Source organism: Lissotriton helveticus, chromosome 5_1, assembly GCF_964261635.1.
Source record: "Lissotriton helveticus chromosome 5_1, aLisHel1.1, whole genome shotgun sequence".
Taxonomy (NCBI): Eukaryota; Metazoa; Chordata; class Amphibia; order Caudata; family Salamandridae; genus Lissotriton; species Lissotriton helveticus.
The window spans coordinates 1,736,453,108-1,736,468,031 of NC_136065.1; the positions used below are offsets into that span (position 1 = coordinate 1,736,453,108).

The 14,924-nt window shown below is 41.4% G+C and overlaps 1 protein-coding gene across 7 annotated transcripts in view; it reads left to right on the forward strand.

Moving 5' to 3' along the window:
• ARHGAP27 (Rho GTPase activating protein 27) overlaps positions 1-14,924 on the forward strand; it is a 627,637-nt gene that overhangs the window by 534,557 nt on the left and 78,156 nt on the right. For all 7 annotated transcript variants that reach the window (XM_078645012.1, XM_078645013.1, XM_078645010.1 and 4 more), the window contains one exon: positions 5,990-6,103. In XM_078645012.1, coding sequence (XP_078501138.1) covers positions 5,990-6,103 — 114 coding nt within the window. The remainder of the gene's footprint in view (positions 1-5,989; positions 6,104-14,924) is intronic.

Here is a 14,924-nt window from a genome sequence, read left to right on the forward strand (position 1 = left end):
ATCCGGTCCAGGGAAGGCATGGCTTGGCAGTTCGGGCTGGACTGTTCCTATGAGGCACAGGGTCAGACTGATTTGCATATAGCCATGTCTGAACTGGGGTGGCAGAGTGGGCTAAAGAACGGTGATGGATCAAACCCAGATCTTTTGACTGGGTGTGAGTGTTTGATTGGTTCTGATGCTCCGTCCATCACCACCCCCTTTTGTACCGCTTTGGCCGCCATAAGTGTGGCAGGGTATCCTCAGACGTGAGTCCCTTGCTCACTTTGCCACTGGATTCAAGCAAGCCAGGCTGAAGACGGCTGAAATGCCAGTAAACGGTCCGCGGAAGCTTGTATCCGGTCCATGGAACGCATTGATTGGCAGTTCGGGCTGGACTGTTCCCATGAGGCACAGCGTCAGACTGATTTGCATATAGCCATGTCTGAACTGGGGTGGCAGAGTGGGTTAAAGAACGGTGATGGATCAAACCCAGATCTTTTGACTGGGTGTGAGTGTTTGATTGGTTCTGATGCTCCGTCCATCACCACCCCCTTTTGTACCGCTTTGGCCGCCATAAGTGTGGCAGGGTATGTTCAGACGTGAGTCCCTTGCTCACTTTGCCACTGGATTCAAGCAAGCCGGGCTGAAGACGGCTGGAATGCCAGAAACCGGTCCTCGGAAGCTTGTATCCGGTCCAGGGAAGGCATGGCTTGGCAGTTCGGGCTGGACTGTTCCCATGAGGCACAGGGTCAGACTGATTTGCATATAGCCATGTCTGAACTGGGGTGGCAGAGAGGGCTAAAGAACGGCGATGGATCAAACCCAGATCTTTTGACTGGCTGTGAGTGTTTGATTGGTTCTGATGCTCCGTCCATCACCACCCCCTTTTGTACCACTTTGGCCGCCATAAGTGTGGCAGGGTATGCTCAGACGTGAGTCCCTTGCTCACTTTGCCACTGGATTCAAGCAAGCAGGGCTGAAGACGGCTGGAATGCCAGAAACCGGTCCTCGGAAACTTGTATCCGGTCCAGGGAAGGCATGCCTTGGCAGTTCGGGCTGGTCTGTTCCCATGAGGCACAGGGTCAGACTGATTTGCATATAGCCATTTCTGAACTGGGGTGGCAGAGTGGGCTAAAGAACGGTGATGGATCAAACCCAGATCTTTTGACTGGGTGTGAGTGTTTGATTGGTTCTGATGCTCCGTCCATCACCACCCCCTTTTGTACCATTCATCTCAACTGGGTCTGCTCAGTGTAACTAATTGCCAAATAGTACCCTATTATTGTGTTAACAATATAAAGCCATCACTAGGTTTCTTCACAATATGAAACTACTGTATTCTGTTCCTTTTGATTTCTGTAATTTGGCCATTGTCTTTATTCCTGTTCTGTTTTTGGATTAAAAAACAGGATCACAGAAAAAGATGACGCTTACAAGGTCACCAACTTGATAACGCAAGTGGGATTTGTGTTTTACACACACTCTGTAGAGATGTGGCAGAGTTGTGGTGCTTTTGTTGCACAACATATAAAAAGACAACTATAGGATAATCTAGAATACCAAGTGTATTCAAATTGTACAAACAAAAGCATTGAAGGGGAAGATATAAAATATTGTACACACACAGTGCTCTCTGTTATGATAGTTCGGTGGGTTCACCACCAATGAGAGCCCTATCAGTGAGATCTGCAGTCCACGATTAACAATTGCAGACTCTGGTGTTTCCCATTTATATATATAAAAAAAGAGTGCTGATGAGCAGAGATTCAATTTTACCTCGACTCCATGGAAGGTGCGAAACATTCACCCAGTGCTGCTTTTTAGCTTTGCATTCCGGTATTTATTGTTTTATTTTTATCAATATAGATTCAGATCTTCAAGTGACAGAATGCAAAGACAAGAACATAGCCTCACAGTGTAAGTGCACCTGGGCTGGCTAAATGTATCACACTTTACCTGGGTGCCCTAGTCCTTTATGCTAATTATAAGTGCTAAAGTGTGTTTGCTCTCTCCCTTGAACATGGTAAAATTTGCCTACACCTAATTGACACAGTAAATAGTAAAAGGTACTACATGTACCCAGGGCCTGCAAATAAATGCTACTAGTGGGCTGCATCCTTCATTGTTCCACCCACTAAAGTAGCTATGTACAACATGTTTCAGGCCTGCCCTTGCAGGCCTAAACCTTCTTTTTGTATTATGTATGTCACCCCTAACGTACGCCCTAAAGGCTTATAGGGAAGGGTGCATGGTGTTTAAAAAGTAAGACCTGTATACCAAAGTTTTACATGTCCTGGCAGTGGAAAAAAAACTCCTAAAAGTCGTTTATCACTGTTGTAAGTCTATTGCTCCCATAAACTAACACTGGGTTACCTTATTACATTTAATAAGTGGTAACTCCAATTAGGGATCAGATAGAGAAATGTTTCTTTCACTCATTTGCATTTTAATCTAAAGTTCTTGTTAATGATGAAGTGTGATTTTGAGTTACTATTCTGAAAAGGCCAGTTTTGAAAATTAACAATAGAAAAAACCTTGTCTGAAGCAATTTAAACAAAATATTTACCACATTATCAGGAAATAAATTGGCATGATCAAATATGTTTTTGACTATATACAGTCATCTTATTCATTGAGTTTTCACAAAAAAGTCAATTACTTTAGTGGGGAATTAACTAACTAAGTTTCAGGCTTCAAGAGAACCTTGTCAGCTTCAGCATTGGACCATACCCCGCTAGAAGATTTTGACTTGCATAACATAGTTTAAGTACGTAGGTAAAAAGTGTGACAAGGGCAGCCCATTCAGTGTCTCAGACCTCTGCTCCGTTGTGGGCAGCCTGAACCTGAAGTTGCACCTAGGTTCTGATCAGCTACAAACTGTTACTTTTCAGTGATCCTTTGTTTTAGGCACTTTTTGTCTTAAACATTTATAAATTCATATCTCTGTTTCCTTTTATTCTATTCTAATAGGGTTGGTGTACGTTTGCTTATTAAATGCTTTTTTCTTTTTTTTCTCTTGTGAGAAAGTGGACTATTATCTGAGTTGGATGGTAGTCCACCACAAGTAGAAATATCACTAATCTAGTTGGGTCTAGTAAAGGTTTTAGTAATTTAAACCTGAACTCAACCCCTGGTAGCTAGGGCACAGAGATGTATTCTTAATAAAATGTCTAAGCATTTAGAAGCATGAAAGCAGTTAGAAGGTGAAAGCACAACCCAATAAAAATCCCAATCCATTTTATAAAAATATCATACATTTTAATGAACAAAATGACACCAAAATGACAAAAATCCATTAAGGGGAACCAAAGATAGGATTATTTAATGTTTTAAATAAAAATAGCGACAAAAAGTGCAAAGCTTCAATCATGAGCCACTAGCCATATTAAACTGGGACAAAAGTAAGTCTTAAGGCCAACTGGGATTTAGCTCGGGTTCGACTCCAGGGTCAGGTTTTCTCGGTCAAAGTGTTACCTTTGGAATTAGCAAATTTCAGAGAAGTTTGCGCCCAAAAAGTCATCTACGTCGACTGGATGCGGCTCTCTGCATTGGGCCCAGTGAAGATTTGTACCTTCGGACTTCGACTCTTTTTTTTAAAGTTAGATGATCACATCATGGCTTTAGTCGGAGAGTGTTCAACATAGTCACCTGCCAGTCGGCACACTGAATTGGATTTGCTGCTGTGTAGAGTGGAGTTATGGAAAAGTCAGGCCCACTAGCGATGCACCCTCGACAGATCGGCTTGACAGGTTGGTCTCAGTCTTCTGTCGGTTCCCCATGCAAAAAGTCTTGAAAGAGTTTCTACAACCCAGATTTTAGGTTTGGACAGGAGGAGCACACACTGAAACCAACCAGGGGTTCCAGGACCTCAGGAACAGCACTTGGGTTCACAACTCACTCCATCAGAACCCACCAGCAGGGTGTAAGATAGGTCCAGTTGAAAGTGGTCAGCTAAGCTTCTTCAGGAAAGTTGACTTCTTGTAACCTTTCTTTTCCTGTAGCTTAACAGGAGGTCACCCAACTCATCCTTGAAGTCCACTTTTTTGTCCAGAGTGCAAGTAGGAGCAGGTCCAGCCCTTACGTTTTCCTGTCTTCCACAGCTCCAGTAGTGTTCTGAAGAGGGTGCGTAGGGTGCCACATATATGCCTGTCACGAACCTGTGGCTGTGGTGACTCTAGACCCCTCCCTGACTAACAGACTAAAAGTTCCCAGGGGTAAACCTACCCACATTTGCAACTGTTCATATGTGCCCTACTGTAAACATTCCCTAAGTGCCCCACTTAATCTGATTCCAACTTCGTAGAGCATGTATTACCTTGTGCAGCGCACCTGTGCTCACTCTAGAGTTGTGTCCAAGGAAATGAGCAACCCTTCCTTTGTGGTCACTCCAACATCAGTTCTCGGGGGCAGTTCCTTTCCCACTGGGATTGGGGCCTGGCCTACTAGGAAAACAACAGAGGAGGCAAGCCAAGGTGCGAGCTGCTTCTACCTATAAAATAGTTAAGTTCTGGTGTACTGCCTAGTTGATCTTCCTGTCAGAGGAACAGGACAACCTCCCCCCCCCCCCCACACACACACAAACCCCTTGTCTCAGCTCTGGAAGCCAATTCATACCTCAGGAACAAACTATTCAGCGTCTGAGTGACAATTGGAAGGACCTGCAAATTGGCTTCTAGAGACCTTTAGACAGGTTAAGGGTGACTTTTAAAAAATTTGAAATAAATATTATGAAATGTCCAAGAATAAACTTTCTATATGGTTTGTAGGCGAGAATGACATTGTCATTTTATGAATGTATCCCATTGCTTTCCTAAGGAACAGCTAACCCTCTTACAGTGAAAATTTCTTTTAGGGCATTGCCACTGTAAGGACATGTTTAACATTACACTTTTACATGTCCTACTTTTAAATGTTGTGCACCCTGCCTTATGGGCATTTTAGGCCTACTAAGAGGGTAACCTAATTACAAAGGAGGGCTTTCGACCTGACAAAAGGGGTTATTTTCAACAGTCAAATTTGCAGTTTAAACCTACACCGCCAAGTTGCTAGTGGTAGGCCTGAAGGCAAGTTTTTCATTGTCATGTTAGTGTGTCATATGTGCAGCAGTCCATTAGTGACCTTTAATTTACTGTCCCTGGGTACACTTTGCACCCTACATTAGGGACTTACAGGTAAGTAAAAAAAGCCAATCAACTGTATAACCAACTAACAACATGTTTTAGGGGACAGACGCATGCATTAGGGAGTGGTAACAGTGTCCCAGTGCACAGTCAAAAATGTTTTTTTAAAACAGCATTTTTTATTGTGATTTCTTGACTTTAAAAATTGTTGGTACTGCGTGAACCTAACGTAAACTTATCTGGTGATTGCCTCCTGATTGTGTCATAGCTAGAAGGTGGAGAGCAGAAATTATCTGTGACTGTGCTTTGGCCTAACCGGATTGTATTTTTGAGTTGGTAACGGTTCCTCCTATCCAAATTAATAAACCAATTTCTGAAACACATTGCATAAAATGTAGCAACGTTATGTTGTCTCTGATGAAATAACCCAGAATAGTGCTGCTAAATAAGAAAAAGAGTTGGCTGATTATTGTCCTAGGCATAGCTCACAAAGTGCTTCCTACCTTTGTGTCCTTGAGCATTGTTTTCCTTCAGACTTACAATATTCCCTTTCAACTGCTAATTGGCGCTAAAAATGAATGCCATTTTTCACGTTCCCCACAAAACCGTACTCCTCAAAACGTTGAACCCAGATAGATTTATCTAGAAAAAAGATTAAAGGTGCTTGCATGTCTGATTTTTAACCTGGAAATCCACATCCAGAAAACTTCCAATACCCGCTGGTGGTAATTGTAGTATTCATAAGAATTACTTGAGGTTTGTGAGAGAAAGTTTGAAACCTTGCACATGCTTAATAATGAATTGCATCGAAAGTACCAGTATTTATCTTCAAAAATGGTTTATTGTTGGGCACAGTAAGTGTTTGATTGTTTCCTGTGGTCCTTCTGCAGATACCGCTCTCACTCTCATCCCCGAGACCAAGCATTCAATCTGACACAGACAGCTTCAGGTTTTCTAGCTGGAACATGAACACTCCAGCATTCATAATTCCAAGAAGTGATGAGGTAAGTGACATGCTGTCTGGGGGAGCCAGTATTGCTCAATTTTAATGTATCTCAATTATTCCTTAAACCATGTGGTGTACTTAAGTAAAGAATGCAGTTCTGTGGGAAGTACCCCCGCAAACTGTCTGCTTTTTTGTTCCTGTTTTAGAAACTGGGTTGGATTTCTGACAAATTCAAGCAAAAATCAGAGAAACTGATTATCCCACAAGATAATATTGCTTTTCAAACAGCAACCCAATTGACTGTTTTATTTTCTAAAACTGTAGTTACCATTTCTGAAGTGCTTCTTTTTTATTTCAATAAAAAACATGACATGCAGGCTCAATGTGGGTTTGTAGAAAGGTTTGGATATCTGGTGATATGTAGTAATATAGAATAGGTGCATGGGGCATTTGTATAGCATAAACTTAGCCAAGAACAGATCAAAGGCAAGCATGGGTTCAACAAGTGTCTGTGTTGCTTTCTCAATTATAACAGTACATACTCGTGATAATTGTAGTATTTGTAGTCTTGTCGACACATTATCTCTCTATTGTCATTGCCCATATAATGTAATACCGGTTGCTAAATCCAAAAATAATCTTGGTCTTTGATCAAGTTCCTTGATAGACACTTCAATGCAGTTTCCACATTTATAGTTATACCACATATTTATAGTTGGCGCCAATGTTTATTTTCAAATTCTCTGTGTTATAATCTTGACCGCAATCAGCAGCTGTGTCACCAGGGCCCACTCATTTTTCTGTACATTCTGTTGGTCGGTTTCATCCTAGCGCCATCAGCCAAGGGTCCGAAGGGATCAGGACAGGAATCCCAACATTTCCATACTAGCTGCCAGGGCTTTCTTTCAGTACATTGTCAGAACTGGGAAAGACCACCATACCTGAATGCAGTCTCCCCTCCCACCTCAGTTCTCCAGAAAACATTTCTTTAAACCAGTTACTTAGTTTACCTGGAGTTAAATGCCAAAAAATCATTCAGTGTGGCCTCTCTAAACAGAATAGATTTGTTGAATCCAGTTGTCGCTCCAGTAATCCATTATGTTTTTTCCAGATTTATTTATTTATTTATTTATTTTTAGAGTTTTCTATAGCGCTAGCCAGACCCAAGAAAAGGTATCGGAGCACTTTACGTAATAAACAATATAAGATATCACATATAGTGCACATGAGGAATACAAAAACATGTTATAACTGTGATCAATACAGTTAACTTAGTTCGAAGTAAAAGCAGAAAGAAAGTAATTCTGAGCGGTAAAAGTCATTTCGAGATTGTGCAAGTCTTAGCATCAAACTATCTGTGTAGGCGAGTGTATTTAAGTTTTGAGGTTGTGAATTAGAGTAGTGATAGAGCCGTGTATTATTCCATTTCTCCACATATTTCAGTTTTTTTGGTCCTCATGTTGTCCAATCAATCAAACATTTCTGGAGCTTGGCAAATCACTATGAGGGTCTCGAGGCTCTGGAGCGGTTTGCTGCTGTGTGGAGGTTTGATCATTCAAACATCCAGGTCTTGAGTTCTCTCCCGAATCGCTGGAGCGATGGTGCAATCTTGGCTATCTTTGCAGGGGTGGGGTGGTGGTGTTGGCTAATTATATGATCCACTGGGAGAGATTCTTTATTGCTTGTTCAGGGTTGTCTGTAGGGTCAGGGATGTTCCATTGGTCTTCAGATACCTTTTTCCAGTCTCTTCACGTGGATCTGGGGGGCACAGTGCCAGTGTGGGTGGGTCCTGAGATGGTGAAATGTACGCTGTGGTGGTCGAACTAGGTAAGTGATATGATGTGGATGTACCTGACTCGGTCACTGGAGGTCAACATGGGGTCGAGCGTGTGTCCTGTAATGTGGGTAGGTTCAGTGACAAGCTGCTTGAGGCAGATGTTGCTCATGCTTGCCAGGATGTCGGTGGAGTTGGCATCTCTGGGGGTCATCAAGGTGGAAGCTGAGGAACCCTAGGAAGATGCAGTGCTCAGAGTTGATTGCGAGCGGGTGATAAGTTCCAAGAAGGCGTTACAGAAGCTGGGCGTGGTCCCGGGGGTCTGTAGGCGAGGGTGCCTCTGATGGTGCTTTTTCTGTCTATGTGGACTTGGAAGTTGAGATGTTCTATTACCAGTTTTTGGTCATCAGGGGATGACGTGCAGTGGATGGTTTCCCTGTAGATGATGGGTTTTCTACCTCCGTGCTTGTTGTTTCAGTCTTGGTGTGTTATCTTGTAACCTTCAGGGATGGCAGCGGCGATGTCTAGTGAGTAGGCGTGGCATGTTTACCAAGTGCCCGTGCATAGAGTAGGATGCACTAGAGTTGTGTTGTGGTGGTCTCGGTCACTGCTGTCATTGGTTGCTTCAGTGCTGAAAGTAAGGCAGGAGTATCAGTGGGAGAACAGTTGTCTGGTGGTGCACAGGGATGTTCAGCAGCAGCGGTTGTCGGTGTGTCCAGATTCCAGGGCTCGGAGGTCAGCGGCAGTATATTTTTGTGGGGTAGAAGAACCTGGGTTCCTGGCACTGGGTGCGGATGGGCTCAGAGGGGCTTGTCTTTGGTGAGGCTTTGGAACGGCCACCCAGCGACTCCCATAAGTAGTCTTGGGAGGTGGGAGGGCAGGCAGGGAGGCTGGAGGGCAGCAAGTGGGAAATAGGCGGGAGCCAATAGGTTTATATATACTTTTGTGACAGTGTCTTATGTATCCTTAGGTGTATTTTTGGGCAAATTTCCCAAACTGTCAGCTCTCTAGTTGCCTATTTTATTTTTTTCCTCGAGTGGGGTGAAGGTTGCCCAGTGCCTCACTTGCTGATATCTGAATTGATCAATTTTGGCTACATTTAATGTATTTTATCAACTTTCCAATGACCTAAACTCTCTGTTTTCATACAGACTAGCCAGAAATCTGCAATACCCTTCTTGCTGGGGCCCAAAATAATTTCCCCTTCATGCAGTTGTAAACTCTGGCTTATGATTTACGGGGTATGGTTATGGATATGTTGTGAAATAGTACCCTGTGGCCAAGGTGTCCCATATGTGTAGCAAAGTCCTCGTTATATGACTTGCATACACTTTTTCTAGCTTAGAAGTAAGTGATAGACACGATAAAGTCCAAAATGATCTGCCTTTCACTGATCCATTTGAACCTAGTGTGTGCTGAAATCTTTGAACCCATTCCTCATGACTGAGGCGTGCAACTGTGTACTAGTTTCTTATGTCTTGTAGTGTGTTTTATCTAGGTACCTGAATCAATATTCCTATTCTTTGCCCTTGTCCGGTTATAAATCAATAATATCCCTGCAACGGCATAGAAACCCTTTTCATAATTCAGTCATAGCGCATGCTGTCACATTAAGCAAGCCTATTCCTCCAGCCCCCTAGAAAGCACACCGAGTTCTTAAACAAATCCAAGCCTCCAGCAACCTGGGAAATCCCCGCTGCTTTGTTTTGATTTCGTCCGAAGAACTCCTGTAAAGCACTGTAAGAACGACCAGTTCTTAGTGACATCTTTATTGACGTCTTATGTCCAGCCTTACGTCAAACCCGGCACCTTGCAGGTATAAATATACCAACGTTGCCTTAAGCAAACACACGGTGGTGATGAATCTGGAGCAGCTACTACTTGCCCGAGAGCCCAGCTGATGCGAGAGCCCACGGACGCTGCCCCTCCCTTTTGACGCGCTGAGAAAGACGCTGTCTTTTCTCTTGCCGAGAAATCCAGCCTCTGGCGTTTCCAGCTTACCCTTGCGGGTGACTGGGATACCGAGTCCTGAGAGAGAGATACCAGCCCTCCTGCCTTCTAATACCCAGGTACTGAACTGACTAAACCCTTACAGAGAATTCTTGGCAAAACAAAGTCAGATTCTTGGCAAAACAAACTTAACTTAAACTGCTACTTACTTACTCCCTCCCACGTATTAGGCTTAGGTCAGGTACACCGGGGTAGGCGTAGTTAGAAGCACCAGTTGAGTACGATTAGTCAATGTATATATGTATGTATCTATTTTATCCATTTTAAAGTATCATATGGCTAAGAAACCATATCCATGCTTTTACAGTATTATTTCATAAACCTGCTTTTACTGTATGCACTTTACTTAACTTTAAGTATTGCAATTGTAGCAATTCATTTCTCTTGTATGAGGAAAGAGACTGCTCAATAAATAGCACCTTTTATTGAAAACGCCTGTCTCTCTTTTTCTCTGCAATCTGGTGAAACTAAGTACGCACCTTTGACTGAGTGAAATAGCTGTCTTTTGTTTTCACACGACTCTAGAGATATACTCTTAATCAGGGAGAGCAAAGTTGTCATGTTTTATGGTTGTCAGAAACTAAATCCCTTCTTGTCTATCCAGGGAGGTTAAACCCCTCCTCGCTTATTCGAGAAAGTTTCTAGTGAACTCTGAGCTAGCTGGCAAAAACTTAAGTCTAATATCGTCAGTAGAGACCTAGTTAACCTCAGTCCTACGTCTACACTACTGAAGATATTATTCCAATGCGCAGAGCCTATTGGGACTATAGGAACTACACTACAGTCTGGTAAGCTCATCTTCAGTATTATCGATATCCTTGTCAGTTTCCCCTGCCACAGAAGTGTCAGAATGGCTTTCTGAGTACACTCTAGGGTCTCACTGGCAACCCTAATAGGTAAGGCCAGGCCACATAAAGCTGTTTTGGAACCATTAACATCTTCAGGGTGTTGTTCCTTCTTATCCATGAACTATATAACAGGAGGTCCATCTGCACAATATTTCTTTCTCTATTTCCTCAATGAGGGCTGGGTTGTTAACTTTGTTCAAGATCTCCAATGTTTTAGTAAGAGTAAATGCCTAGGTATTTGGTGTAGAAATTCATCTTAAACTGTATCATCTCCCTCTATTTTTGTTCCACCTCACAGCCTGTCTGCACTGGCAGTTATTCTGATTTGTTAGAATTAATTTTGTTCCTGTGTTTTTGCTCTAATCGTCTAACTCTGACACAAGATGTGGAATTGAGTGCATTGAATCCATGATGTACAACAATTCAACAAACAGTGACATTTTATGGGTTGTTCCTGTAATTAGCTGGTACCCTGTGTGTTACATCGCCCGATAATATCCCTTTTAGCGTACGGGGTAGTTGTAGAATGCCTTGGCCATACGGATCCATTACTCCTCATCCCAAACTTTAACTTTATTTTCTTTAAAAATTCCCAACTTACCTTCTCGAATGCCTTCTCCAAGTCCAGTGCAAAAAGAACAATTGATGGACAGAATGCAGAACAATGTCATAGATTCACACCTGTACATAGATCTGGGCCTATATCCATCGTTTTTTTGCTCCCCATGCCATTCCAGTTTGAAGGTAGCCATATGCAAATCAGTCTTGACCCTGTGCCCAGTAGGAACAGTCCAGCTTGAATTGCCAGGCCAGGTCCTCCCTGGCCTGGAAACAAGCATCCTAGGACCGGTTTCGGGGCTTCACCCCTCATCAGCCAGGATAACTTGATTCCAGTGGCATGGAGAGCGCAGGACCCACGTCTGGGCATATCCGTCCCACCTGGGGTGACAAATTCAAAAAGAACAATTGATGGACAGAATGCAGAAAAATGTCATAAATTCACCCCAGTACAGAGATATGAGCCTAAATCCATAGTTGATTTGCTCCCCATGTCATTCTAGTTTGAACCCAGACATATGCAAATCAGTCTTGACCCTGTGCCCAATGGTAAGAGACCAGCCCGAATTGCCAGGCCAGGACCTCTCTGTACTGGAAACAAGCATCCTAGGACCGGTTTTGGGGTTTCACTCCTCATCAGTCAGGATAGCTTGACTCCAGTGGCATGGAGAGCATTTCTCAAGTCCAGGGCATCAGAGCCAGTGGAAGCATTTCTTTATTTGCCTTTTTTTAGAAGATGGCTTGTTTGTTGTATCAAGCATGATGTTCTCTTTTAAACCCTTACTGGTGTTCATATATTTTATTGATGAGAATTGAAGCTAACCTGTTAGCTTGTACTGTCCTATATATCTTATTGTCAATGCTCAGGAGGACCCTGGGAGTAGCATGATTTCTTGGTTTTGACAGCACAATTATTTCTGCTTATTTCTTAGTTTGCGACGGTTGTCTGTCCCTTACTATCTCCTGGTACTTCTTCACAGGGATTGGAGCCAGATTCAGGGGAAATAATTTATAATATTTTCATATATCTCTGTCAGTACCTGAACTTTTTAGGATTTCATTTTTGTTTAATGAAAAAACATGTTTTATTGGCGCTATCAAAATAATAGGATCATATGACATTTTCGTACACAACAAGCAGAAAGGAGAACATTTCAATTCAGTGTCAGACCATGCTTACATCGAATAAAGAGTAATAGCTAGAAAAGGCAGACCCATCCTATGTTGAAAAATAGGAGTTATTTACAATGGTAAAAAGTAGACATGAGGTATATAGAATAGGAAGAAAGGAGGGGCAAAAAAGAAACCAAAGGAGGAAAACAATTCGAAAGAATAAAAAAAGAGAGAGGGAAGGAAGAGAAGGGATATAAAGTATAAAATTAAATGCTCCAGAAGAAAAGAAGGGTGCTACCTATGGAGCAAATTCAAGGGCATGAGTGAGTGTATGGTAGTTTAAAGTTTTCTAAGTATAGGTCTAGCTTTGACCATAGTAATCGGGAAGATTTGGCACAGAAAGTACAATTGTGGATAATGTTATTAGCACTTCTGGCAAAGCAAACCCAAGCCCGCCTAGCGTAATAAGAGTTATTATTCTAGTTTATCCAGCTATCCAAAATAGTCTTGATACCTATTGTAATCAGTGGGTCTAAGAGGTAGATGAAACACTGACTGTGTATGTTTAATATTAGCTTCCTTACAGTATTTTATAGACTGATAACATGGTAGATATGACTGGGAATGTTATCATTGTAGTTCTGGATTGATATTCTTCTGTAACTCCCTATGTAACTCATTAATATTGTTGTTTTTTTATAAATTGTGGGCCCTCCTCTGTTTCTGTTAAATATGTACCCACTTGTTTCATACAGGTTTCATTTATTTCATATTTCACGTATATCTGGTTTTTCTGCATCCACTCTACTGCAACAGTCAGTCCCAAATTGTATACCAGAAGGATGGGGAATGACGGTTAATACCATGAAGAGTGCAAGAAACGTCTAATTTGTTTTGAATATGTTTATTGAGGGGGAGTTTTGTATTTATCTGTATACATATATATCATAGATTCATGGGGGGCTTGTTTATCAGAGTTTCCAAAAATGTAATGCAGCCAGATTGTTGTGATTGCTTTATCTTCCTAGGAGAAACTTTAAGCTTGAAGTAGTTGAATTCCAGTGATTGAAGATGGAATTTGTCCACTAACATTACAAAAGAGAACTAGTTACTAGTAGAGCCACAGTATTTATTAGGAAGAATGCCAAGATTCAATCAGTCCTTCCAAAACACTGTTTTTGTTACATGAATTTAAGCCAGAGTGAGGCGGAGTCTGAGTTTTGCAAATTAGTTTTGAAATATTATTAGGGGATCTAACTGCCATTATGCTGTCTTTGATGATCCAGTAAGAGTAAGTAACATTTATGGGTTTTTTTGTAAAAATTTATTAAAGAAAGGGCTTTGAGTAGGTCATTTTTGATGTCTGGCCATGGCAGGCGGTGAGGAGAGCACCGTTTCATCCACCAGAGGACATGTCTCACTAGGAAAGCTATTTGGTAGTGCATAAAATTTGGTAGGTTCAAATCACCTTTCAACAGAATAATTTTATTGATTTTGATTCATCAGACATAACCAATATGTACAATAATAAAGCCTGTAGTAATTATTACATTACTAAAAACTATTTTAAAAACTTGTAGGTATTATAAAAATCTAGCTCATTAGGAGGTGACTTTGCCAAAACAATTAATTTTAGATATTTCATATTTGAAACACAAAGGTTTTATGAATTGATTTCTAGCTTCCACCACCATCTCATTCGGACAGACAAAAAATACATATTCAATATCTTGAATAGCACCATTGCAAAGGTCACACATCCCGGTCTTGTTTCCTTTATTGGACCAGTATTTTTTTATAATCATTTAGGGGTAAAATGCCTAGTCTTGACCTGAGTATAAATCATCTAACACTATGTTCCAGAGGAAACATTAAATATCCTAAATACTGCCTAAAGGATATACTATGAGAGTAAGACATATATATTTAGGGACAACAATGGGCAGTAATACTAGTGTAACTTATTCTGACGATAGCATGTTTTCGAAACAATTTGAGTTGTGCAGGTGTCCACATCTGTAAGTGGTCAATCGTAAATTGTAATTGTGCAAGGGCAACCCTAAGATTGTGATTGAAAGTGATAATTTTTGCTTTTCCATTAATGGTTTGTTTAAGTAGTCTCTTAAGGTGCCTTTAGAATCATGTAACAAGTCATAAGAGTATCTAATTACATATGCCAGAAATATTGTATAGACGCTAGGAAGAGAATGTTCTAGACATAAATTTTGAACATGATTTCAAGAAATTATCATCCGAAGAAACTTTCCTTTCTACGAATTTAAAAATGAGCACTTATGTAGGAGGATGTACTCTAGAGCATAAGACAGAATAGGGAGAATTTTTGCTTGATAGATATCCAAGAGAGCTGTAAATTGTAGCCTACTAAAAGAACTGTAAAAAATGTTTTAAAGCATCTATGTGGTCTATAACGCCTTTGTACCTGTGATAAAAATTTGAGGCATGGGGAAAACCGTGTCCAGGTATGTGTATGTTTTTACTATATCCAGGTAGATTCCACCCAGACTCCATCTAAAAGGACGGTACAATTTCTTTCCTCTAAAAGGCAACACCGTGGT